The 27778-nt window shown below is 35.7% G+C and overlaps 1 protein-coding gene across 2 annotated transcripts in view; it reads left to right on the forward strand.

Moving 5' to 3' along the window:
* The first annotated feature begins 386 nt into the window (after positions 1 to 386).
* FMN2 (formin 2) overlaps positions 387 to 27778 on the forward strand; it is a 131320-nt gene continuing 103928 nt past the window's right edge. For both annotated transcript variants that reach the window (XM_072332531.1, XM_072332532.1), the window contains exons 1-3: positions 387 to 498; positions 2800 to 4799; positions 20878 to 21044. In XM_072332531.1, the coding sequence (XP_072188632.1) occupies positions 2858 to 4799; positions 20878 to 21044 (2109 nt within the window). In that variant the 5' untranslated portion in view covers positions 387 to 498; positions 2800 to 2857. The remainder of the gene's footprint in view (positions 499 to 2799; positions 4800 to 20877; positions 21045 to 27778) is intronic.

Below are 27778 nucleotides of genomic sequence, written 5' to 3' on the forward strand. Positions count from 1 at the left end.
GCTCCCAACTTTGGCAGCTGTTTGTTTCAAGAAATCTCCATCTCACCAGTGTGAGCTCATCTAGGCACCACTCTACCTCCCTAAGGCAGACAATGTTTCTGCTGGGCCAGGAACACCAGGATGCTTGTGAATGATCAGGGCTTTTTGTGAGAAATTTCTGAAGAAATTTCCTGCTGTGGTCCCAGGCCTCCACAGTTTTGCCACCCTGAAGAACCACTCTGCCTTGGCTGTGCTCCAGAAGGACCCAGGCCTGTGCCCAGGTGGGGGCAATTAGCACTGCCAGAAACCCTGCCCTGCCCTTCCTTTCCCTTCCCTTCCTCTCCAGACCAGCTCAGAGCAGGGCTGGTGGGCAGTGCTGTGGGCATTCAGAGGGGGCTGCAGTAGATGGAAATTCCTACTGTTAGAAATAATTTTGTCTTCTAGCAGCTGTTTCCTTTTCTACATGAAATGTGTCCATGTGTAACTATCTAAGACTGAAAGGATAATGCATCTTGAACTGTAAGTTTTAAACCTCTATCTCTTTTTAGTATCTCTCAATGTTTGCAGGAGTATCTCAGGCTTGTGATTTGACTCTACAGTTTTTGAAAACCTGCTAGCATGTTAAATATTAAGTGAGGTAGGCAGGCTTGAGGACCAGCATAAGTTACTTGCTGACAGTCTATATAACATGCTACAAACAACTCCTAAAAATGAGGTTTCCTTCTTGCACGCATAATTTCCCTCATTTTCTGCCTTTCAATGGAAAGACGTCTTTCTTTTTTCTTTTTTTCTTTGTTGTTGAATGTTGATTATGTTCTCTGCTTTATAAACATAGCTTATACTAATGCCAAATTGTTCTGATTGCTGCTGTTGTTAGTAGTGTTATGTTTCTCTGTGGAAGCTGAAGACTCCTGAGGAAAAAAACAAAGCCCAAAATATTAACATCGGTAGTAACAAGAAATGGTTTAGAGATCACACGTTTATGGAGAAGAATGGAGAGGGAATCACTTCAGAATAGCTCATTAAAATTTCTCTTATACCTTAAATCTGTAGTTTCTTCAGTACTGTGTTAATTTGGTGCAGTATGTAGTGAGATAAAAGTTTTTAAATGAATTTGAGAAGCTATGATAATTCAGGTGTGATTAAAGATGAAAATGGGTGAAAAATCTCAGTTACATCAGGATAGTATTCTACTACTCTGGTTCCTTTGAACTGTGCTTTTGGTACATCTTCAAATGGACTAGATTACCTGAGCTTTTGAAACCTTTCTGCAAGTATGTAATAATGCCATTAAAAATATTCTAACAAAATAGACACTAACAGAAAACAAACGCAGGAATGCAGTCAGAAAGCAAAATACCCTAAATTATTCTTGTGGACTTTGCTAGCATTTGCTAGAATATTATTCAATTGTATGGATAAATGAAAAGTAAAATAAATAAAGAAATAAATAAAGCCAGTGCCATCTGACCTACTTAAAACTTTTGAGTCCTTGAGTACAGAGGATTTGTGGTGCCTGAGCCACAGGCACCCCAGGACATGGCTTGTAGCAGAAAAGTAAATGAATAAAAAGTACAAGTAAAAGTTTGTGATCGTTCAGAACAACTTACTTACGTTTATCATTGTCAGTGATGTTCTTTCCAAATAAATAAACAGTAGTTATTCAGCAGTGACAACAACCCAGATTTGTAAATGTAATTGGTATACTTTGAGGAGGAAAAACTGGTTGAGGTGTTACTTTGATGTTTGTTGGTTGGTTTTATGTTAATGTAAATATACAAATTGTGAAATGCAAATATGTATACATTTATTATTTAATATATTTAGTCTGGAGAAAGCAAGTAAAACCTCAGATAGAAGGAGAATGACATAAAAAATTATAATTTGTCAAGCTTGTAGAATGCATTTATTCTGTTTTAAGAAGTCCATTATGGAATGAAAACTGTTGATAAGCTCAGAAGTATAAGGAGTATATTAAGTTCTTCACAAAAAGTTTTTCTAATAGACTAAGCAGTTTAGATAAATGCATCTAATCTGTTTTTGGCTGGGTTTGAATGAGGATACTGAACTATCAAATTCATTAATTCAGTATCTGATGCTTTTATTTCTATTGGAGGCATTTTAAATCTAAATTTCAAAAAGGGAAGTTCAGAAAGTATAGTTATGAAGTACAGACATTAATACATCTAAACTAAAAATGGAGGAAAAGAGGACTTAAGCGCAAGTTTCCAAAATAATTAGCAAGCAACAGTGTTCAAATCAATTATTAAACATAGAGGATGAAATAAAGGAATGTTTTCCTTAGTTGCATTTGAATGGTGCTATTTTTTGTTGTTGTTGTTTTTTGTTTTGTTTTTGTTTTGTGCCAGATGTTCTTATCAGTAAAAACAATGGTGACATGTTTTAATATTTATGAGTTGAACCTCCTGATAACAATAATATATGGACCTTCTCAGCATACAAATTGTGGGAAGTTTTTTTTATATAGAGATTACCAAAATGTATTGAATTTTAAGTGTATCTCCTTACACTACCAGAAGATCTTTCTGTTTATTGTCTTTATTAAATCTACTTTCAGAATGATTCTCCTTGTTAAATTAATTTTCATGTTTTGGTGACCTTTAAGAAGTAAACATGTGTATTACCAGAGGCACTGTTTCATCTACCAAAACAGCACATGCTTAAACAACTTATAAATATTATGATAACTCAGTAGTTTATATTTACATGTTTATTAGTTTATTCATTTGATCAATTGAGGAGCAATTAAAGAACCTTTACTTTCTTTATTTATTTATTATTTTTTTTTATCTACTCCAGGAATGAGAGCACTGAAGTCCAGCAATTGTCAGTGATTTGGTGACACACAGAACTTGCAATGCAGGCAATAAAAACCGTGGAAAAAGAAGTGACTTTTATAAAGGAAACACTTTTCACAGAATCCTTCCTAAAGAAACAGGAGTGCAGCAGAAGCCCAGAGAGCAGGCAGCTCTGTGAGCAGCAGCCATTGGAAGGAGCTGTCTGCAGCTCGCAGTGCTGTACTGAGCATGTCCCAGCGGAGCCCAGTGCAAGCAGCACATTATGCAAAAAGGCAGCTCTAGCAGATGGGAGAGAGGCACAGCAAGCATTTGCTTCACTTGCATCACCACCGCTTGAAAACAAACCTGGATTGCTAGAGGGGATCTTGCCGGCAGGCCGAGGGAGAGAAACCCAGGAGCATGGCTTGATTACTGAAGGTGCTGCGTTGCGAAAAATCATGGGGAATCAAGATGGGAAGCTAAAGAAAAATGCAGGTGATGTGCATGAAGGAGGAGAGGATGCCTCTGGGCCGAAGGATACAGATGGCACAAAGAAGGTATTGGGAAGCAGAAGGGGACTGGGGAAGCATGCAAAAGGAAGCGAATCTGGTAAAAAGAAGGGTAAATCAGATTCGAGAGCCTCTGTGTTTTCAAATTTGAGGATTAGAAAAAATCTGTCCAAGGCTAAAGATGGGAATAGTAGTTCAAGGGAGGATGTTTTGGAAAGTCAGGCCTTGCCAGCCGGAGACCTGGACAGTACTCATTCGATCATTACCAAAACTCCAGACATAAGCATCTCTGCAGATGAAGGGGGTCTTTCTGATACAGATGCTGAACATTTTGAAATCAGAAATGAAACTGCCCCAGTTGCTGCAGAGACACAGGATGGACAAAGGACCAGCTCTGGCTCTGATACAGATATATACAGTTTCCATTCAGCCACAGAACAAGAGGATTTGCTTTCTGATATCCAGCAAGCTATTAGACTGCAGCAGCAGCAGCAGGGGGCAATTAACATTGGAACGGAGGACCTTGTCACCAAAACAATGGGCCGACACATGGCTAATTCGCAAGCAGCCCCTTTGGATTTTGAACGGTTTCTTTCAGTAACTGCCACTGACAAAGAGAGTAGCCCTGACGCTGTGGAGGCTTTTCCAGCAGAATCTGAAATTGCAGAAGACGTTCCTGTTTCCTGTGCAACTGAACGTGAACTGAAAGAAGCAGTAAATGGTACAGGCTCTCCTGGAAACGGTTTATTTGAACCACAAGAACGTAAGCAATTGCCTGAGGAACAGCTCACTGCTGGAGTGGATGCTGTAGCTCATGAGCTAGAAGGTGATTTAAATAGAACTGCGATAGAAAATGGGTCTGAAGCACGCAGCTCCGCAATACATACTCCAACCTCAGCAGCAGCAGATTCTGAGGCTAAAATTGATGAAGTGCAGGCTGTTGATTTCCAAGGTTCAGTAACAGAGGATAGGGCTTCAGATGCAGGCCGAGATTATGCTGCTGAGACTCAGGAAGGTAAACGCACTCCATCAGCCAGTCAAGAGGACTTGCATAATGGTTTATCTATGGAAATGAAAAATGGCATTATACCCTCTGACGGAACAGCAGGAAGTCCGATGTTTGGCTCCCGATGCTTTAAGCCCTATCTAATTAATCCTTGTTACATCAAAACCACAACTAGGCAACTGAGTTCTCCCAACCATTCACCTTCTCCCTCCCCATCTCAGAGCCCACTTTTTACAAGGAGACAAGAGTCCTTCCACAAAAAAGAAAAGGTTCCTATTAAGAAGCAGAGGTCTGCTAGTTTGGCTGGTTTATTTAGCCGTTCAGCAGACTGGACAGAAGAAGTATCTAATCACAAAAGTGAGATAACGCAGAAGGTGGGCTCTGCAGGCTACTTGGACCGTAAGGGGTTTAGTGAGAAATTTCAAACAGAAAGAGTGCCTTTGACTCATTCAAGAAAGTCCTCAGGGGTGCAAGCTTCTACAGAGGCATTTCCCAATGTCTTTTCAGGTGAGTGACGTGTACTAAGATTGTTTTTTGTTGTATTTTTTTTTTTTTCTGGAGTCTTTGAAAATTCAAGAAAAAAGTACTTGAATTCAGTCCTTTGTATGTACTGTTGTCTGTACTTGTAGTGACAGTTTGAAAATGGAAGGCCTAATCTTACAAACACATTCACATTTTATTAATGAGAATAGCCTCTCTGTATTCAGCATCAGCCAGGCAATAGTGCCAGTCAAGGAAGTGCGTAACTCTTTGAAGTTTTTTGTTTTTTTTTTTCCTTTTTAAAATTCTTTGTCTACATCCTGTTGAAAAAGGCTGAGTGCCTTAAATTAATCTTGAGAAATGCCAAGAGCTGCACTGTTTGAAGCAGACAAGCTCACAGCTTAAATGGGTCTTTCAGATCTGAAACTTTCTATATCTGTGAGCTTGTTTAAGGTTTTCTTGTTTGGCATGAGATATTTAGAGCATATATCAAAATTATTGTAGTATATACGAGAGCTGCACCTGGAATGAATCCAAGGCGATTTAGTATAAAAAGGAAAGAGATATGGAAGCAAGCAGATATGGACCTCACTACAGAAAATAACTAATTTCCCCTTCAGAAGGGAAAAAAATGAGAAAAACATGTTAATAGCTTTAAAAGGCTTCATAAAATGGAGAGGAGAAACAGAGTAAATTTTGGTAGTTCTGATAAGCTGTTGTTGAGGCTGTATAATGGGTCTTATTCAGGAAATCATTCTTTTACATTGTCTGTTGGGCAACTTGCACCTTGTCACAAAAGCATAGAAAGATAGAGTCTAAAAATGAAACAAAGTGCAGGAAAATATGTACAAAATATTTGTTTTTTTTCTTCTTTCCTCAATCTTCCATATGAAAAAACTAAGGCATTTACAAATAGAGAAGGCCTCTGTCATGTATGAGGCATGTACACAGGAATTTTAGCAACATATTCCATTTCCTTTTCACTTAGGAAAACTATAAAACTAATACAGATGTCCTACAAACATCTGTTACAAGATTAAAGCAGTTGCATGCGTAAATCACTGTTCAGGTTTATTTTGAATGGGTCTGTTTGAGGTGCATGAGCACAATAGCTACATATATAAATCAGTGATGTTTGAGAAAATGGGATGAGAATCTTCCTTTATCACAAAAACTATAACTAGTGTGATTTAAAAATCTCTCTTAAGAAAGCAGTTGAGCCATTTCTTTTCATAAAGAGTAATAGTTATAATGCAGATTTCATAAATTACGTAACTTGTAGTTATCTGCATTCCCTTTCTCTGTGTGCATTATGCTCTGCTGGGCATCAAAATATTACTATTGAATGAACTTGCCTGGAGGTGAGGGGGTGGGGAATTAGTGACTCTTATTTTTTCACAACAGCAGATTCCAGCAGTTGGAAGGTAGAACTTTTGTCAGATTAAAATCACCTGAATCCTTTCATTATTTAATTGTCTTGAACAGAAATCCCCAGCCTCTATCATGAAGATTAGAGTTCAAGATGTTTACATGTACATATACAAAAAACACAACGTCCCCTGTGAATGGAAGCTCCCCCTCTGAAGAGAGCTAAATCCTTTCTGTGTTTTTAAATCCCCTCCACCTGTTTGTACATAATTAATTACTAACATTCCAATCTAAAGTTTTATAACTGGAGGTGATCTCTACTTTCTGACTTTTAGTTTATAAAACACATTTTTTGCTGTCAACATTTGATAGCTTTGTAAACAACTTAAATTGCAAAGCTTTAGATTGCATCACCGGTAATTTGGCTCTTTATGGTGATGTTATGATGAAAATAAATGTTCTGTGGTAGATTCCAAGCTTTTTTCCCAGGAAACATATTTCTTCACATTTCCTTATGAGTTTTTTATTTACCTCTTATTTAAGTATTTTTCAGTTTTGTTTTTTGGTGTGTTCTTTAACGCACCAACAGATTAGACTGTTATTGTGAAGAGACCAATGTCCAATGCAACAGTAGTTCTGTCTCTTATGGAAATTACTATGACCCTCATTTGCATGTATATGCTAGCTGTCTTTGCAGGCAGAGGACAATTACACCTTTCAGTTCATGCAGAATAGCTTGAAATGAGGGAATCGGAAATCATATGATAACGCTTCATGTGTTATTGGTTGGTCTTCTGCTTTTTGTAAAACATAAGCTGAAAATGACAAGTTGAAAATTATCAGGAATTCTAGTAATAAATTAATTAGCATGAAAGAAACAGGAAAACTGTGAATACAAAAGCTCAGTTTAAACTTTGTCATTGCTGTAAGGGCAGGAAAGTCTTCATTTAAACTAGTCTGCATAGCAACAATGACAGAAATAATTTCCAGGCAATATAAATACTGTTTTTGAAAATTGTTCTGTGTTAATTGCACACATTACACTCATCAATTTGGTGATTACTATCAGGCTTTTATAAGTAACATTCTTTACAGTGGCTCATTTTTATGTTAAAATAAGAACAAAACCAAAACAACACAAAACCAGCTTCTTGCCTGGAGCTTTGAATCCCATCTTGCTGTGCAGTGACTGCAGCATTGTTTTGCATTTCTAACTAGAATCAAGTAAAATATTCCACAACATCACTTCAGTCATTGATTTTAATGACAGCATGCTCTATGCAGATGACTGGCCTAGTTTGGCACTATGTTCTAGTTTGGCTGTGTGCCACTTGGGTTTCACAATGATCCATGTGAATTAAAGCTGTTTTAATGTAGATGGAAACAAACAACTGGAATTGCAAATTTGATTGTATGATCACTTAAAAACAGTCTTGTTTGAGTTTGGGGGAGAAAGAGAATAATACAGCTTGCCAAAGAAAACTTTTCTAACTTGGCTGCTTCTGTATAATATTATGTTGATTTATGTGAGGAAATAAGTACAACATTTTGAACTGAATTTGATGGAATGGCAAAGAATGGGGTGTGGACAAATTCATGGCTATTTTATAATTAAGGCAGCAGATCTGTTTCTTCTTTGTTGAAGACAGCTGTATTTAAATTGCAGTAACAGTAATTACAAGTTCTAGATTACCTGATGCACAGAGGAGTCATGGATTTTATGTTGTGGTCCCAGGAGGATAACAGCTGAACCTGAATGAACAGGGTTGGCTGTTTCACTTCAATTTGTGGCAATGAATGACTTTTTGCTGGCATTAAGAAAGTATCATAGTGGGAAATGAAACTGATGTTTCCAAACCTTCACAAAACTGGAATGGAAGAACTAAGGGACTCAGTTAATAGAAAGAAGTTTATCCTTACACTCATTTGAGTAGAAGTGATATGCAAAGAGGCCAAGAAGAGGGTCTGTTACATAAAACGAATGTAAGAGTTCCGTCAGCTACTACAGATTGTAATTAAACTAACAAAACAAACCCTTGCCCTTTCTAATCTCTGTTGGCTGTCTGTAACATTTGCTGCATTCATCTGTTTCAAAACTGATCTCTTGTCTTCAAATATAAATTTGTGAAGAGAAATTTATCCTGCTTTAGATGTAGAAAGAGGGGGGGGAGAATCTACAAATCTGAGTTACCATAAAATGAAACCTGAAGTCAAACCTATGAAGTCAAACCTATATTAACGTTCTTTTGGTCTCTCTCTGATTCCAATGGAATGCAAGACTGCTTCTCACAAAGGCCACTTTATGTCACTTCTGCAATGTGCTAATGTCTTCTACACCCACTTGCAGTTCTAGTACATTGTCTGCAAGCTCATACAAAGATCTTAGTATAGATAAGTATGTGAAAATTTGAGAAACTATAATGGAAGCTTGTGTCTTAGGCATATAGTAGAGCTTTTAGATACTTTCACAAGGTTGTCTTTTTTTTTCATTCTGATTCATGTGGTTATGCACATAATATGGATTTGTATTTACTGGCATACTGAGGAATGCATTTATCATGAAACTGTTATTTAGGACTACTTACAGTTTTTGCTTTCACTGATGATGTTTGTTAGCACCAATACGAATGTCTTTTATCTGATGCTGGGTCAGTTAGCTCTTCTAACTGTCCAAGAGCAACCCTCATGTGATTATGGTATCAAACACTCCATTGAATTTTGCCTTTCAGAGTCTGATGGATATGCTTTCTTTTTTTTCTAATATTATTTTTTATGCCTAGTAAACCCAAACCTGAGGCAAGAATATGGGCAACAAAACTGTAAACCTCCAGTCCAGCTACAGTAAAATGGGTTTGAAAATGGGCTGCAATTCATTATGGAAAAACTGCTGAGTGCTGATAAGCTGATTTATGGTACTGTGCCAGCATTGCAATATGGGATTCAGAGAAATGTGGGTAATATCAGTGGAATGCAAGGCTGAAACAGTGTTTTGATAGAGTCTTATGATTAATACTTTGATCTTCTGGAGCTTCATTGGAAGTAACCGGTTTTGGTCATGGGATTGAGTGACTGCATCTCCCAGGCAACATCCACCTGAGCAGCAATAATATTCTAAGGTCTCAGCTTGTCTTCTTCACTGCCTGCTGATCTCTTTTAGGGAGTGAAGATATAAAAAAAACCAATTTGTTGTGTTGCTTGTATCTGATGCCTAGCACCAATATTCTATTCATCTGAACAGGAGCTGGCTAAAACTAGTTGTTAAGGCCCTTATTTGCTTCACTGGTTTAATTTTTGAAAAGAGCAAGTGAATCTTCTAGTGCAAATAGGTATATATTTAAGTTTTAATCTGTTTCTTGCATCTAAATATGCCTTGTCTGTTAAAATATTGCTAAATGGTTAAATAGCTTATTTTATTTTATTTTTGAGATGGAGACTGGGGGGAATCCTGGGTTGTTTTCCAGATGTCTGGCTTTTTAAGAATTGTGTAGGTTCTCTTGAGCAGGAAAAGGCAAAACCCAATCCTACTTGTAGCAGGCCTCACTCTTTTCCTCTGTGCAGTGATATTTAAAGAAACATAATGTTGGCATGGAAAAGTATCTCTGTGAATATTTTAGGCTGCTTGTCTACGAAGGATCAAGTTCTAATGTGAATCATGGTAATAGAAAGTGTGCGAATAACAATTAGTCAAGGTATTTTGTTTGTGCTCTAGTTAAACTGAACTCAGGATATGACCAAGAGTATTTTAAATTACTCCTGCCAAAATGTGAACTTACATAAGGGGTAGTGGTGATGAAGCATATACATGTGGGTGTTTTTGTGACTGTGATTATTTTCAGGCCTAATTTAATGCATAATTCTGTTGTGGTTAGGTGGAATATGACAGTTTCTGGAAACTGATGAATACAGTTTGTCCTCTGTGGGAATGAGATGAGTTGACACAAGGAACTCAGGGCTGAAGCAGTGAGGCACTGTGCAAGGAAGGTGATGGATGTGAAGACTTGACAGTGTCGCCTCATTCCTCCCTCTTCAAGTGTTAATACAAGGTCGTTTGCATATCGTTAAGTGCTTCAGAAAAGGCAGCTGAAGGAACGGTGTCATGCAGTTGTTTTCTTTAGTCAGCAACAACTTCCTGAATTCCTACATTGCGGTTCTTGTGAGGGAAGTTAGTAACAAGATGGCCTGTGAGTAGGAGGCAACTATCCTTCATTTGATTTCCATGTTGCTGGTGCCCAGGATGTTTCCCTCATGTGGATGGAAATGGCTATGCTCCCTGACTATGAGTAAGAAGTGTGCTAAAATTTCTGATGTGTTGTTTTCAGATAAGTACAGAACATATCTTTTTTTTTTTTTTTATCTGTAGATGTTTATACTGTGAAACTCATGAAAGCAGCTAGTTATTTTGCAAGGGTCAGAGGCAGTGTGCAGCATCACAGATATAATTGTGAATCCAAATATTCATAAAATTAAATGGAAATATATAAATTCACAAGGCAAGATTGCTTGGAAACTGTAGCTGAATTGTGGTAGGAAAGCATTGTTAGGAATGAAACTTGTCACTGACATATTCTTATTTGTCATTAAAAAACAAACAAACAAAAATATTCGGTCTCAGTATCTATAGGAAACTTATCAGAGATGCCAGAGCTCTGAAACTGTTACAAATTTGAGTCAGGAAGAAGCACAGATAAGTTTATTGTGTAAGTAATTACAGGGGGTAGCTTTGATTCTAGAGTTCATTTGGCACTGAGATCTGACTCGGGCATCTCTTGAAATGCATAATAAGTAGTAGGCACAAGGGCAAAAATAACTGTTTTCTCCTTTCCTCTTCCTAGCACTGACAGGGGAAAAAGTCACTGCACAAAAAAAGGCAATGCTGTATTAACATTATAATTAACTTTGTTAACATCTGCTAGCAGTCATGGAACAGAAGTGGTTTTCATTTAAAAAAAAAAAAAAAAAAAAAAAAAAAAAAAAAGAAACCAACAACAAACAAACTCCAAAACATATTGTGTTCATAATAGAGGGTGTGGATCTAAACACTCTTTTTGTCATGCAGAGTCATGACAATATAGTATGCTGAGAAATAGCTGAGGAAAATATTTGATTACATCGAGGAAAACAGAAAATTCCACTTAATCTCTTGTGCTGTAAATTTCGTTTAGATGAAGTCTAGAACAATATGTCTGAACAAATATGTGTGTATATATATACATATATATATACACACACATTTGTCTGTTTGTGGAATGAGGGTTTTTTTAGGTATAAAGGAAAAAAAAAGTTTTTATGTATTGTAAGAACATAAGAGTCAGTAATTCTTCATGGTGAAGGTTATTACACTTGGGCTGCATGGTCCCTGTAGAGGAAAGAAAGTAAAGCACGTTAGAAACATAATGGCTAGAATGAAAGGAATCAGTTATTTGTGTCCCACTTTGGAGTTTTGCAAGTTCAGTTGTGTTTTGTCATCTGTGGCTGCTTGGAACAGTATTTAAAATTCTCAGGTAGGGGTAGGCTGGGCTTTATTAAATGACAAATGAATTGTGGAACAGCTAGGAATCAAGAAATTTTACAAAATTTGGTTGTAAAGAACATCATACTGTGTGTATCAGTTTGGATGAAAAAAAAAGACTTTTAGCAGCAGCTGCCCAAAAAGACATCAGAGGGTTTTCTTAAAGAGCTAGACAAAGAAATGTCTTTCCAGCAGCCTGTGGAAAATCTGGCACAGAAAACCACCTTCACATCACAGATCACTGCAGAAACTAGAAGGATAAAAATGGACAGAATTAAATGCTTACTGAGAGGAACCTAAGCACCTGGGAAATGCAAACAGGATGTTGCCAAAGATGCTTATGGTAACTAAAAGGTTTGGTTGATGGAAATATATTGAGAGGTTTAGTAATGTACTTCTGTTTTTTGTAGTACTCTTGCATTAGATTCTGAAGAGAAATGAAAGTGATGTGAAATACTGTTGTAACAGTTTGTATCTTGTTCATCTTTTCAGAAAGATACTTTGTACTGTGTAGTACTTCTGAATTATAGTTGGAATTATTGCTTTAGAATTCAGTTTCTGAAAGTCATTTAGGGGATGCAACAAGAAACATTCTTACCTCTCACTGTATATAAGATAGAATATGTGTAGTGCAAGATAAGGAATTTTATATATATATATATACATATATATATATACACACACACACACACACGCTTCATCTCAGCTTATGCTGAGTAGTATATTTGTCATATTAGAATATTCAGAGTGGAAGAAAGATAGAAAATCTTAGCCACTCTGGAAGCAAAATCTTAAGGAGCTTAGTGCTCAAGTTAGGAAGATGGAGTGCCTTAAGGAAGATGGATAGCTTAAGAAACTTGCTAATTTGCAAGAATTTAGACAGAACTGTCACAAGCTATCACAAATACTTTATATTTTGAAGCTCTGGTGATAATAAAGTTTTAATACATGCATTTCAAAAAGTAATATGTTCTCGCAGATGATCCATGTGGTTTGAGTCCTCTCAATTTAGACTGTAACACGTAAGGCTTTGGGATGAATCTTGCAAAAGGAAATTGTATGATATAATTAACTATTGGCAATATGATGAAAGGCTAAAGAAAAGATGGAATGTAATGTAGTGTGTATTTTTTAGCAGAGGTCAGTAAGACTGCATTGATAACTTTTTATGTGAAGCTGCTTTCTAGACCATGCAGAAGTTGATAGGAAGGAGTTGATCCATACATAACAGAATGCTGTGGATCTCTTACCCAGATTTCTGGTGGCTTTGACAAAGGACACTGTCTTACTGTGTCTCTTTTTCTCTATGGAGGAACAACTCCATTTGGGCCCACTTCTACCTGTGGTTGTAACAGCTTGCTCAGGCAGTGGGATTTCCTCATAATGCAGGAGTAGTTAATGCTAGAATTGGTGGTGTTTTTGTGTCTCATAGCATGTTCCTCTTGGGCTTGCTGTTTAAAAATACGGACACTTAGTTCAGTCTTGGAATGCTGTTTATTTGAAAACTCAATTTACTTGTAGCATCCTTTCTGAGGTGGCTTTTTACTTCATTAAATATGTGGTATATTTCTTTGTCAACTTGATTTCTCATGGGATCTCGTTTTCTGATTTTTGGTAAACCTCAGCTTTTTCTGTCAGGGCCTGAAAGAATTTCACTGCTGTTTGTGTGAGGTGCTGCTTCTGCCTCTCCTGTGCTGCGATATTGGGGATGGCAGCAAATGCAAGATTGTCTTCTGAGCTATGGCTTGCACCATTCTCACTAAAGGGAGAGCACCAGGTGCCTGACTCTTTGAGGGCTGCCTTGAACACTTGAAGCTGATTGTATTATGTTTCTCCTTCTGGGATAGACCACTTGTTCTAAGTTGAGCGAGTTGAAATCTCAGTAATATGGTTATTTAAGCTCTCTTGCACAATCCAGTATCTGTTTAATCAGGGGTAACTTTGGGACTGAAATAAAGGAAAAAGTTTACTTGGTCAAAGGCAGATATAGTTTTGTAATATATCTCATATCTAGTCAAGTTTATTAATGTAAAATTTCTAAGAGCATACTCCTATAATGGGAGGGAGGCTGAATTGCCAAAGCATTTGGGGAGCTTGACACAAGAAAATCGTGGTGTTTACTGTGATAATTGGGTAGAGGACTGACAGAAGGGAAAGTAATCATAGGCAGTTTTACTATGGTTGTTTTTTGAGTCTCTAAATATTATCAGTCCAGTAATACATGCATTCTTTTTTTTTTTTTTTTTTAATAAATATGTACTATTGACTTTGGAATTATATTGAACAGTGCATAGGAAGGAATGGAAAACTGGGAGGAGGAGAATAGCGTTTGTGTATGTTGTTTTCCTAATTCTGTTGTTTAAACAGTCTTTTTTTCTTTTGACTTCTGTGTTTAAGAGCATCTGTGGGCTCAGTTCCTTTAATCCACATGAACAGAAAAAGAAAATCTGCAGATGGAATATCAAAGGAGGATAGGATAGGCCTCTAAGGCATTTTAATGCATGCCTAATTTTAATAATACTTTAATTACTAGAATAAGATAATATGTATTTTTACAGTATATGAAAATATAAGGAAATTCTCTGTTCTTTCATTCCATATAAAAAGGATTACACAGGCATTTAATGTAGATAATAGCCATAACAGTGAAATAAAGGTGAAATGAAATATTACAAAGACAGAATCATGGGAATTTTTACTGTAACCTTAGATCTTGACATATTTTGTAGTTATTAAGGTTTAAGCTGTCTGGAAACTAATTTATTATGTACTTCATTCTATGTGTATTTATAGTGGAAGGATTCAGTTATTATTTTGTTGTTATGAAGCTTTGTTGCATGTGCTGACCTGTTGTTTGGTGATATTCCGTGACTTGCATAGTGAAGCTGAGAGAAAACTGTTTTGTGGTTTTAAGGAAGAGTATATTGATAAAGATTCAGTCCACTTTAAGAATACAAACAAACAAAAAATCCTCACAGGATGAGAGATCTGAAAAAATATTCCAGTCTAAATCAGCAGAGGATTAGAAGCTCTGCAGTGAAAAAGTACAATAAATGAGTTCTCTAATCCAGGAATAGTGGGTGTAATCTTTCAGATCAGTCTTCAGGAGAGTAAGAGGCTAAATACTTTTAAGTGCAAGTGTATGTTTAATATGTGTTTGTGCAGGGTTGAGTAACATAGTTCTCTTTTTCTCCTGAAATAATAAAACAAATCTATAGTTCTTTTGTTTTCCAAGTTCTCTCTGTAGCATATCTGTAATGCTTCTTTCTCAGCAGCCATATTTTATACATCATATAGGTTGACTGCTACAGTTTAGCTGTAAACTATGACATTCAAAAAGATTATGAAGCAAAAGGAGAAATATAAATGTTAATAACTCAAGGATCAAAAGTCTTACAATTGTTTAATATATGAAATGCTAGCCACTCTCTGTCATGTATGTCTATGGTACATTAAACACAAGAAGGGTGAGAATGAAGTGTGACATCTTTATGCTAGGCATTAATCAGCAAGCTTTTGCTTCCCATTTTGGGGAAATCTGATGAGAAAAACACGCACAATGAACTATTTAAGAAATTACACGTAGTATTGCATTATCTTCATCTCTCAGAAATGTTTGTCCTCTTCCAGCGTTCTGGAAAACATTTAATGCTGCACAGTTCAGGTGTTTTGCCAAATAACTTAGGCTTAAGTTGTGATCTTGATGTTAGAGGAGAAGGAGGCAGAAAGCATTTTGGAATTATTGCATTTCCTAACTTTGAACTGCTGTGAAAACCAGCTTTCCTATTTCCCCATTTGTGTTGTGTTGTGTTTTTGTTTTTTTGTTGTTGTTGTTAATTTATAGGTTTGCAATTGTAATCCTGTGTGAACTGAAAAATCATAATAGGGCTACAACTGTCTTTCTATATTTTTTTCAAGCTAATAGAAAACATGCTACATAGATACAGACCATTTCATCTCCTTTCTTTTCCTGTTTTCTTGTCTTATGTTACAAAAATAGAGCAACGCCCATGGTACTTTTTGCTTCAAAGTTTTTTGAAGACCTTTCCTGTGTGAGCATTTATCATAACACTGAAATTAGAGGGAGAGGAAGGAAAAAAAATGCAACCTTATTTCAGTTCTTGAAGATGTAAGCAGTATTAGTATGAGTCATCCATGGCATGAACCTGAGTAGGGCTTTCAGGATTTGTTACACTGCAGTCATTTGCTTCTCTCTGGGAGAAATCAAAGTGGAAAGACCATCTCCGGCTTGTATAGGTTAAGGTTTGCTGATGCAGCTGCTCTGCTAATGGTGGAAGTGAGGTCTAATTGTCACAGGAGACCAGCAGAAGGGAAGGCTTTCGGACCATAACTCAGTGTGGTTGTCAGGCTCAACTTTACTCACTGACAACTGTGCTCTTAGGCTTTTGCAAATGTAGCACATGGATAAGAACCACATCTTTAAAGATAAATGTGGAGTCATAACAACAGCCCTCAGTGAAACGTTGCAAGCACTGGTGTGATGCAGTGCATCAATGCATGTTTTTTTGTTTGTTTGTTTGTTTTTCAGTATGTCTGTGACTACAGTAGTTCTTTCTCCTGTTTCTCTCTTCTGTTCATCTCTTCTATCCATCTCTCTTTCCTCAATAAATATATAATTCCAAAGCCTACAACATGCTTATGGTATTGTGTGCTCTTAAGTGTTTTATTGCTCTTTGAAAGGTTGGTCTTCTAGGCAGAATGGACAAGAAGAAAGCTATAACATGAACTGAATTAGTTAAGATTTGCCAGTGTCTTTCTGTGAACTGCATTGAATATGCTTTTAATGTTTGGTAGTCCCATATGCAGTCCAGTCTAAGGTAAACCCATATTTCAGAAAAGTGTAGTACTTTTGCATCTGCAATACAAGGTAACTGTAATAGAAAGACTGAATGCATTTCCTTCTAAGGTAGGCATCCTCTCCTATCAGAAGTGACTCACTGAAGGTCACAGCAGACAAATCAGTCCAGATTATCCCTACTAACAGTAGCAGTTGCTGCTGTGTGTAAGGAGAGCAGAGGAGAATCTGTGATTATGTCTGGGCTCGTGCCCAGTAGATAAAGCTTCAGTAAATCTAAAGTTGAAAATGAAAAATCAAGAACTGCAAACATCTGTGTTTATTTTAGAGAAAGAAAGGCAGCATGAAAGGAAGCTATACTAGGCCTTGTGAGTTTTTGTTCTCTAGTGAATGACTTGCATGTTCTGCAGTTGTTTCCAGTTGTGGTTTAGATAGTGTTTTAAGTCTCAGTAATGGGAGAAAAAAAATAATGTAACAAAAGAGTTGGCAAGATCATAGCGTTTCATCCTAATGGATATGAAATGAAGAAGTAGATGACATGGAGGTGGAAAAGAAATGTTTACCTGTTGAGAAAGTATTGAAAATATTGCTATTGAAATTGACTGGAACTGAACCTTTGCCTTAAATACATCTGCGACTTTTCTTTTTGCTGTTTAAAGGATTGAGGAATTAACTTTGTAAATCTAGTGTTTTCAATTTTATGCAAGTTGTCAAAAATTCATTTTTATTTGAATTAGTTCCAGATGTGTAGTGTGGGTAGGGTGCTAGCAAACTAATTGCAGTTCTAAACAAAGCTGGTTTATTGAGACTGGTGTTAAAGAAGGCATTTTACTATAACTCCATAGAAACATAATCTTTGTCTTCTGTGTATCAAAATCATATATATGCCTTCTGCTTCACAAGCACCTTGCGTATGGTTGCTTTGACATAACTGCAGGAGAACATATAGGCAGCAGGGCAGGGGAGCCCACTGGCATCCATGGGCTGTGAAGGACTTTGAAGGACTTCAGTGCTGGATTTTTTTTTTTTTTTGCAGCAGTGACAACTATGGCTTTTACCTGAAAGCAGGTAAAGGAGGAATATAAAGTTAACAAGGGTGGGGGGGGGTTGGAAATTATTTACTGGTAAGAGGAGGCTTTCATATGTCCTGGTTGTATGTAAAGCTTCAGCCCTGTCTGGAACTGCTGTACTGCAGAGACTCACTTGGCAGCATTGGTGAAGTTGCTTTATGAAAATGAATAACATTTTGCAGTACTGAAATGCTTTCTTTCAGTAGAGTATCTCTTCACCCCCTTTTAAGAAAAACATGTTGTTTTTATATCTTAATGTCAAAATGAACGATATAAAGATATAAAGACCTAGCTACTTAGATGCAAAAAATCAGTGGTGTGTCATTGTTTTAAATATATTGCTCATTAAGTGCTCTAAATTTATTATGTTATAATGTTGATGCAGGGATTTTTTTCACAGCTGTTCACAGAGGAGCTATTTTTGTATGCACTGAAAAATCTAACATGTTTCAGCTTGCTTTTAGTAACATGCTAAATGAGATGGCTGAATATATTTTTTGAAGTTTCAGTTTCAATCTCTGTCCTCAGGTCTCCATAGCAAGAGCAAGGAGTGCACACAGTGTTAGAAAGTAGATATACCCAAACATTACCTTTGTCTTGATGACTTCTTTATTTTTAATTCAATGTGCATCTGTTCCAAAGGAGAGTTTAATAACAGTCTGGTTTTCTGGACTTAAATGATTGATGCTTAAAAATTAAAAAGTACTAGCTAATATCACTACATAACTTTTACTACCCTACATATTCAAAGGCTGAGAATATACTAAAAGAACTTTTCAAGTGCAGATGGATAAAATGGCCTAAGTAATGCAGAGTAATATACAGGAAATTAAGTTTGTCCATGATGTTTTCTTTGTATTTTCAGAATCCTAATCTGACCTTGAAAGTTGTTAAAAGGCAGCAATATATAATAACTACTATACAAATTAATCTGAGTAAATGCCAACTAAGACTCTGAACAGAGTATTTGATCATGAGCAAGGCTGTTAAGAAATAAATAATGATTGGGTAGATAAGGGGAGTGTGGGGAGGGTTTCATTTCCTGTCTTGTTATTTACTGCTATTATTCCTGTTCATTAGCTTAAAGCAGAAGTGTGTGGAGTAGGGGAGCATCTTCTGCAAATCCAGAAGACTCTTTTAAAATTGATGAAATTCTTTAAATGTTGAAATGTCTGGGGGAAAAAAAAATCATGCATATAATGCTATACATGAATTTTAAATATTTGAAGTCTCATGATGAAATGTGTAGTGTTCAGTGTATTTCAGACAAATGCAAAGCATTGACTTCCCCATTCATTTTCACTACTTGTAGTCCCATTTTGCTAGATGAGTTTTCATGTTGTTGAACTTCAGTTAGCAGTATTGGATTTATAATATCACATGCTTTTCTCCAGAAATGCTACATGTTGGTGTCAGTTTGATGCCACTCAGTGGATCTTATTTTTTTTCTAAAGCTTGTTCTTAAATATAAGTGTCAATACATAAAGCTAATAGAATTAATTTAGTTCAATAATAGTATAGCAGCTACTTCTTTAATTTACCTCTCTCACTTGAATATGATTCTGCAAAAACAAAATGGTGTTGACATTTTTTTATTTTTTTAATCTTTTTACAGCACCATTAGATATTAGCAGGTACAGCCCCAGAGAAAATTAATACTTCATACTGTTGCTTCTCTTAGTGTTGGAAATAGCTGTGTATTACCACAACTTTTTTTGAATTGTTAAAAATCATAATGCATGTCAGCCAGTAAGAAAGCCCCGCTTCAGTTCAAGGCAACACAGTCATTAAAACTTCATTCATTAGTCCTTAGATAAATAAACAGAAGCATATGTTCAGTAAGCAGCTATAGCATCACTCTATAGGTGATGAAAAGGCAAACTAATCAGCAAGTTGATCATTGCATAACAAAACCTTTGTCTCTTTTGCCTGGCTTACAGTAGTGTTTAATAAAAGACTAAGAAACTTGGACTAATAATTTAGAATTATCAGATCTCTAGATGTGAAGAGGAAAATCTTAGAACTAACTTTTAATGTTTTATTGTATTGCTTATTTTTGGCTGAATTGCCACGTGAAGTTAAAATAATACAGAAACTTTGGGCTAAATCACAATATCTTTTTCAAATCACATCCAGATGTTTAAAAAAAAAAATCTTTTTTTTCATCTTCAGAAAGCCTTGAAAATTTTGCATTTGAATAAAACAATTTGAACGGAAGTCTTTTTGCATTTTTACATGGGGGGAAAAAAGGTTGTTGTTGTTGTTTTAACTGATTAAATGACACCAAATTGCTTGATTAATGTAATGATTTTTTTCCTGGAAAATAACTTTGTTTTCTAATGAGCAAGTGGAAAAAGTAGACTATAGAAACTGATTTGGGTACAAATTGTATTCACAGCTAGTTCATTCTGAAACATGCGATTAACTTTATTGCTCCCTCTGCCTCTCTCAGTAGGTCTATTTCTGCTTTTTTTTCTTATATTCTGTAAATCTGAACATTGGCATCTTCTGACATTTTAGAGCTTAATCAAGTAATTTAGTATTCTTATAATGTAGATTGTACTGCAGTTTGCATATATTACTGACTTTTTTTTTTTTAATAAGTCTCTTCCTGGCTACATATACAGAGTATGAAGATCTTTCAGACTTCTAGCATTGTCTCCTCTAATGTGCTTTATATCATATGCTCTCCTTTCGTGGTCTGGTCAGAGAGCAGTGAAAACCTTTTGATCATGAAATCCAGCCCTGTAACAGGAATGGATCGCTTTTCTGATTCTTGGAAAGTTTTGTTTCTCTAAAATGTCTTGCTGGTTGTGGCACTGCATTTTATCTTGGAACACTCTGCTGGAGCTATATTAAATATCATTTTAAGCTGAATGGTTATCAATTTTTCTTTTTGTTGTCACTGCTGTTGTTATTCTTTTGAGACTTTCTCCACAGTACTGGAGCACAGTTTCTTGAAGTCTAAGATTGCTTTGATTCAAAAAAACAAGCAGCGATTCCAAGAGCTGGGAGACTTGATTCCATAATAATTTTGTGTGACACTCTTGGGGAAAAAAAGTATTTCAGTTCTCAGTAATTGTATAATATAAATAGGAATTTGATGCTTCAATAACAATGCTTGCTTTTCCTGCTCCACAGGGCCGCCAGCTGAATGTACCTTTTCTTGAACATCCCAACTAATCAGGCTAAAGATCAGACCAAATTATTAAAGTTTTTATATTAAGTTTTATTAATTTTTAATTTCTTCTATGTGTTGAGATTTTCAATAAGCATTGCTTTAATCTTTGTACTCCTTAGATAGCTACAAATTCTTATTGATTTGTGTCATTGCGTTGGCAGGACGAACTCTGCTGGAAAAGCTCTTCAGCCAGCAGGAAAATGCACCACAAGAAGAAGCAGAAAAGCTATGTTCTCGTATTATTGCACTGGGTCTCTTACTTCCATTCACCGATTGCTTCAGAGAACCATGTAATCAGAGTGCCCAGCAAAGCACGCCCACTTTTGATGTAAGTACTGGAAAAGTTTTCTTTTGTCTGTTTTTCCAAGAGGGATGTAATTTATCAGTGCCTTATGATTGCTTGAGAGAGACAATCAGTCTGGAGAAGGTTAGCCATTTTAATGAAAATTGCCCTTCTAAAAATGGCCAGCCAACTTCCTGATCTCACGTACATGCGCTTTTGTGCCTCGTTAAACTTACTTGGTTTCTTGGCATTATATCTCATATCTTAGTGTGCACTGTTACTCTGTATGTTTTTAGTCTTTTTTTTGTATATGAATCCAGGTGCTTTGTGGGACTAACAATATTTAAATCTAATAGCTACATCACCAAAAAAATATAAATAAAAAAGCAAAAAGCAACACAAAAAAGCCGAAAGCAACACAGAGCACATCTTAAATGGAACACAAATTACACATCTAGCACAGACAATTTTTTCTTCTCTCCCGAAAAGATATTGGATACAAAATTGGGCAAGAGTCAGTACAAATTTACTGGCATTCCAACCACATTGTTATCTCTGTCTTTGAGCTGTCTGGCATCAAGGTTGTTATTGATGGCATTTGCATATGGTTACAGAATTTAAGAAGGGATAGCACTGTAGACACTGCCTAACACACTATTCCTTCCTCTCTGATAATAAACTCAAAATTAAGATTTAATTCTATTGTTTGATACTGCAATTGAGTTTTTATGGTGAACTTATTGTTGCAACTTTTCCATTGAAATTTTAGCTTTAGTCAGTCTGTGCATCAAATTACATGACTGAAGATAACCAGAGTTTTATCAGATCACCTCTATTTTACACATAAAGATGAAACTTGCTTAGATATGGATAGCAAGAATGGATATGAGAGAACTTGAGTGTTTTTGACAATTAAAATATTTTTCATCTTGCTAAAGGGTAGTGTAATATATAGATGATAAAAGGAACATACAAAGAATAAATGTCTGGATATATTTTTAAAACAAACAAGCTTTCCCATATGACCAAGCTTTTCTACAAAATGTCTTTAGCAACACTGATTTATTGTTATTATTGTTGTTTTTTGGTTTTTTGCTTTGTTTTGTTTTTTAATTTGAACATATTTTCAAACGACAGGATTTATTTTTGGCATAATTAAATTGAAGAGAATTGAAAATTGATTATGAATATAAATGGCCTGAATGACATTAGTTTTAACATCAAACTCCATCTGAAAGTTTCTCTTTTATGCTTAAACATACTCATAAGGTTACTGCAAATTATGTTTTGTCCATTTGTTTAAAACAGCTTTAGAAATATTTTCAGTTCTCCTGGTTAATCTCATCTCCTTTAGAGCTTCAATTGCAACATTTACTGGAGGAAAAAAATAAATAAAAAAAAATCCTCCCCAAACAGTAACAAACAGGATTTTAGTGTTCTAACCATTGTCAGAGGAGTTAAATTAGCCTTAAGCTATGTTCACCTATCTAGAGGTAGGAGATACATAGTCTTTGACTTTACCCCAAAATCGGATGCATAGCCAGTCCCATACTCTTCATCTGAGTTCATCAGACGTGCCGCTTAACAGCCATTGCCTCGAGTTTCATGTTGGATACCCTCCAGTTTGGACCGTGTCCTTTTTCACTCAGCTCAAACTGCTATCAGCAAACCTACTGTATCCTTGTCCTGGTCAGAGCCAGGTTTAACTACCACCTCACTGTCTTCCTACTCTGCTACATCCAGCTCTCGTGATTGCTTATTCCTTAAGGTTACTCATGGGACTGTTTTGATTTTTGTCGTAGTCTGGTTCTTATAAAGTCTCTTAAGTCACTCCTTCAGCATGTCTTTTTGCTGGATTGCCAACCTTTTTTTTTTTTTTTCCCCACTGAAATCCTTCTTTGGATCTCTTCTTTTTTCCTTTTGTGACTGATCACATGTATTTCTGAGTTTTCACTTAGCTTTGTTTTTTGTATTTCTTTTCATGTTGAATAAAATCCATTATTCCTCTTTTGCTTAATGTGGTCCCACAGCCTTTTTTTTTTAAGTGATTACAGTTTATGAAAATAATTCGGTAAGTTTTGTTCACTCAGATCTATTGCTTGTGGCCTGAAATGAATGTAAACAGCTTATTTCAAAGTCATGCTTAATTTAACGTGGCTAATACAGAACTCTCCTGTGGTTTGAAATATTTGCAGTTGTGCACTGATTATATTCTCATCTTTTTTGATTACTCATGTCCAGTAGCTACCTTTTGGTTTTTCTTTCTTGTGCAAGTATCCAAACCTCTGCTTGTGTTTTCAGCAACACAGCGGAGAACTGTTTCTTTCTTTCTTTCTCTTAAGATATTCCAAACTTCAATGTGTTTCACAACTCTTGCCTTTTTTTGCACTTGTATTTCTGCTGTGTATTTCTGTGTGGAACTGGTGCTTTCTCCTTTGTTACTGTGTGGTAAAAAGAAAGTACAAAAGAATACGCAATGAAAGCATTAATCGTCAGACAGCTAACAGATCTTGTAAAATTGTTGCTGAGGATATTTATAATCTGGTCACATTGTGGATAGATTTTAATGAATCACATTTTTTGGAAATATCGGTGATCTTTTTTGTCAAATTTCAAGTTGTAATCCAAATAATAGAAACTTGAGATCTACGATAAATTTTTGTTGTTCTATCTTGGCCTATTTTTGTCAGCTTTTGCTTTGAGGGGGGGAAATCTGTCAGATGTCCAGAGTAAAAGATTAGTCAGAAAAACAAAAGTTGAGCAAAGCTCTAAAACTAACAGAAGTAGACAGATGGGGTTTTTAAGATGTTTGCTGTTGAGCAACAGTGAAAGCTTTCACTCCAGCTTTTTCTATCTACTTATTTTATAACAGTGAAGAATAAGTAAATGTACAATGGCAAATTTGTTCTCTAGAAATATTGCCTTTTTTGCTGGTTTCCTGCCCCTTAGAGGGGCTGCTAATTATTGGCTAACGAGTGTCATGAATTCTTAAATGTCACATTATCTTTACTGCATGTCATTCTGCCTGTTTATGAAAGAAATTAAAAAGCATATAAAAAAACAAAAACAGTCTGGTGAATGCAAAACTTTTAGAGGGACAGATTAAGGGAAGAATGTTCTTCAAATAATTATTAATTCTTTGTGTTACTGTAGCCTGGTTTTCTTGAGGCTCTTCCTTTTTGTAGTTGTGACTTTTCAAAAATGCTCCAAGGGAATCAAAAGAAAATCAAATATACCCTCTGATTGAAATGAATGTAATAAACTAATGCTTTGTGGAAGACTGACAGTCCCAACAACTGTTGTATGTTATTTAATAATCTGACTTACTATATAAGGGTATCTTTTTAGCGTGTTACCTCATTATATTATCCTATTTGAGCTCAATATAAGGTTTAGCTGGCTAAGCAGTTAATCTTTGGCAAGAATGCATCCCAGGCAATTTCTTTAGACATTAATAGAATCACAACTTTCAGTGGAGGCCTTTTCCCCCTATTTAGCTCTATTGATGTATTACAGGAGCTAGAACATGACTGCATTTGGACAGCCATCAGTAAAGTATAAAATATATTAGAATTGAATCTTTTTGAACACCAATATAAGCTGGCATTCTCCTATCAAAGTGAGGCAACTATATTCAGTTTTACCGTTATTAGCAAATTTTGACTGTATTTGGCACTTGTCTGCATTTTATCCAGTTGTTACTACTAGTTTAGACATCTGGTTCTTAATTTTGACTTTCTATACCATAATTTCCAGGTCATTCTGTGCAGTCTTAAACTATGGGCATAATTTATTTTTCCCCTTGTAGCAGTTTTGTGCTTTTTTTTTTTTTTTTTTTTTTTTTTTTTTTTTTTTTTTTTCCTGACAAACTTTCCAAGTAGTCTTGTTTTGCTTCTCAACAAAGAAAATAATATATTGGGGATAAATTAAGAAAACAAATAAAAATTGTAGGTTAGAACTGAGAAGACAGTTTGTTAATCTGCTGCCTTAATCTTTCTTTGTCACATAGTTACCGTGGCAGTTGAGCTTGGCTAAATTAGACCCCTCCTAACTCCTCTCCCTTTTCTGCTGCCCAAACATACTTTAAGACACTTTTTGTGTTCTGTGGTAAAAAAAACTCTGAGTGTTCTGAAGAGTAGTAACATGAATACAGTTGGATGTTCACTAAACTGAAGTATTACATTGCCTTCTTGCTTCCTTTTTTAAAATTTTAATTACAACTTTAAAAATAATTGTTACATTTGCTGTTCGTGCATTTTTTTCATGTAATTTCAAGAGGAAGGTTTTAAGTGGTAATCATCACCTTTTCAAATGAAATTGAGGTGAAATGAATTTTCTGATTAAACAGCTTCCCCTGGAAAATTTATATTACTCAGAATCAGACTAACCACAGAACTGTACTAATGTAGGTGAAATCAACTCGTGATGAAGCTTCTTGCAACTTACAAGTTTCTGAGAAAGTGAATGAAAAAGTATATATATCCAGGTGGTCTTAGGAACAGCTGATAAGCTAGTGGTTTTGGAATGTGTTCTGCCATGTGGAAGTTTGAGTCTCATGTGTAAGAAGAATAGATCTTCAGGATCTTCTGTTTCATTGTGAGAGAATCAGTTAAATGCAGATGTTCAATCTTTCCAGCTACATTAAAACCAGAAAATTGTGTAACAGGAAGACCAAGACAATAACTCTGAAATTAAATAAGAATAGTTGCTGAAATCTCAAACTGATATGTTTTCCCATGGTAGCCCTAACCAGGGCTATTTGCCCTGTTCTTATCTGTTGGACACAAGACTGAAACATTAACAAAGTTTGATGCCATCAACAAGTTTGTTGTATTTTGCTGGAGAGAATACAGTCTTTTCTAAATTATCAGTGGAAAGAAGTGTTTCATGGATTGTGGTGCTTGGGAGGTACTTCTTAAGTGTGTTGTTGAAGCATCTTGGTTTTCTAGAAGGAAGCAAGCCAGTTGAATAACTGAAGTGCTTAGTCACAAATTTAGTTCATGGGAATAGAATGCTACTTCAGCCATATCTTACAGTATTCTGACTGACTTGCTGATTTATCTGCCTTGAAAGGCATTTGTGTTCACTAAAACAGCCAAAGGTAGTAGAAGCTGTGTTCAATTCTGCACTTTTTTTGACAGTAGTTAGATAGATGGAACTTTGCTACTAAACCTCTCATCAAAAAGTAAACCACTTTTCCTTTTCTTGATAATATTGATTTCTTTATTTTAAGAACTGCTTAAAATAAAGCAGTCTCCTGCTGATAAGAACATTCTAAGGTGGATTGGCTCTAATTTCTCAAACTAAAACCTTGCTTGTCAAATTAACTACTTACATGCAGTAGGAAAAGGCAAATGTATATGCAGCATATTAGAACGGTTAAACTTTCTGAATGGAAATGTTTCTCTTCCATCTAGAGTAAAGAGGACAGTGCTGCAAACATTTGCATACAGTGTGGAAGTAAGCTCTTAGAAAAGTTCTTACCTTAGAAAACTCATTTTAAGCTAGGAGAAGAGAGTGAGTTAATCCACAGACCTGACTGTGTACAGTTCTATTCTCAACATTACCTACTATAAATGGTAAATTGTCTATTGATTAGTTATCATCAGATCCTGTAGCAGCTTGCCTCACCCATGTGCAAATGCTCTGCACTTTTAAGAGCCAGAGGAAAGTGCTGTGTAAGGACATGTGAAAACCAGAATCCTCCACGTGACATGGCATCTACTGCACTGGATTCAGGGAGCTTTAAGCTCTAAATGTCTGCACAGAAATGAATCCAAATAGATAAGACTGGGAGCACTCAGGTTATTTCTTTTATCCAAAAGCAGTACTTCGTACTCTTTATTAGTGGAGACTGAGCAAGACAAAGTGGAAATTCTAGATGTACTCAACTCTTGATCAAGGTAAGAGAATTAATTTGTTGTGCTTATAATGATACATAGTAAAAAGTGTTTTTGATGTGGAACTGTTACAGAAGAAGCTGGAGCTGAATGTCTGTAGTTTCATGTATCCATATAGTAAATTTATTAACTGAAAAACAAAACGTGGATACTTTATTTGTATTTTTTGTTGCTCATTTTGCTTGAATAGTATTTCAGCATCACAGAATTGACTGCATATAGCCTTTTCCAGTTTTCCAATAATCATGCAAACTTGTAGAAGTATCAGTTTCAGAAAAAAGTGTGATATGTTACTATATCGAATGAGAAGGAGATAAGGGTAAAGAGATTTTTGGACAGTATCTTGAGTGATTAAGAATTAGGACATTCAAGTGATTTGTGTCTTGGAGTGTGTGGAAGTGAAGATAATTTTATTTATTTATTTTTTTATATTTTTCCCCATTTGCAGTACCATTTATAGAATATCAGCTTGGCAAGTTTTTCAGACTACCTTTCCATGAAAAGGAATTTTCATATCTGAAATTCTGTTTTTAAGTTTGCAAGTAGTCTGTAACCAGGTGGTGTTAATACCTTCCTTATATGTTGAACAGTGATGCATTTTTATTTTAATCAGTCATTTTTTTCAAGATGTCATACGTCTCTGTTAATATCTATTACATTGTAGGCTCTTCCCTCATCTTTCTTGGTATATAATAGAAAATGAGAGATTCCAAAACAAGAAGAACAGCAATTTAAAAAAAAAAAAAAAAAAAAAAAAAAAAAAAGACTTCAGACATCTCCATTCTATACACCTTAACCTTGGTTACTATAGAAGACTTAACTGTTCATAATTTATATGCTGTAACTTATGTCAGCTGAAACACACGTACTTCACATTAT

Source organism: Excalfactoria chinensis, chromosome 3 (assembly GCF_039878825.1).
Source record: "Excalfactoria chinensis isolate bCotChi1 chromosome 3, bCotChi1.hap2, whole genome shotgun sequence".
In the NCBI taxonomy this organism is placed as follows: domain Eukaryota; kingdom Metazoa; phylum Chordata; class Aves; order Galliformes; family Phasianidae; genus Excalfactoria; species Excalfactoria chinensis.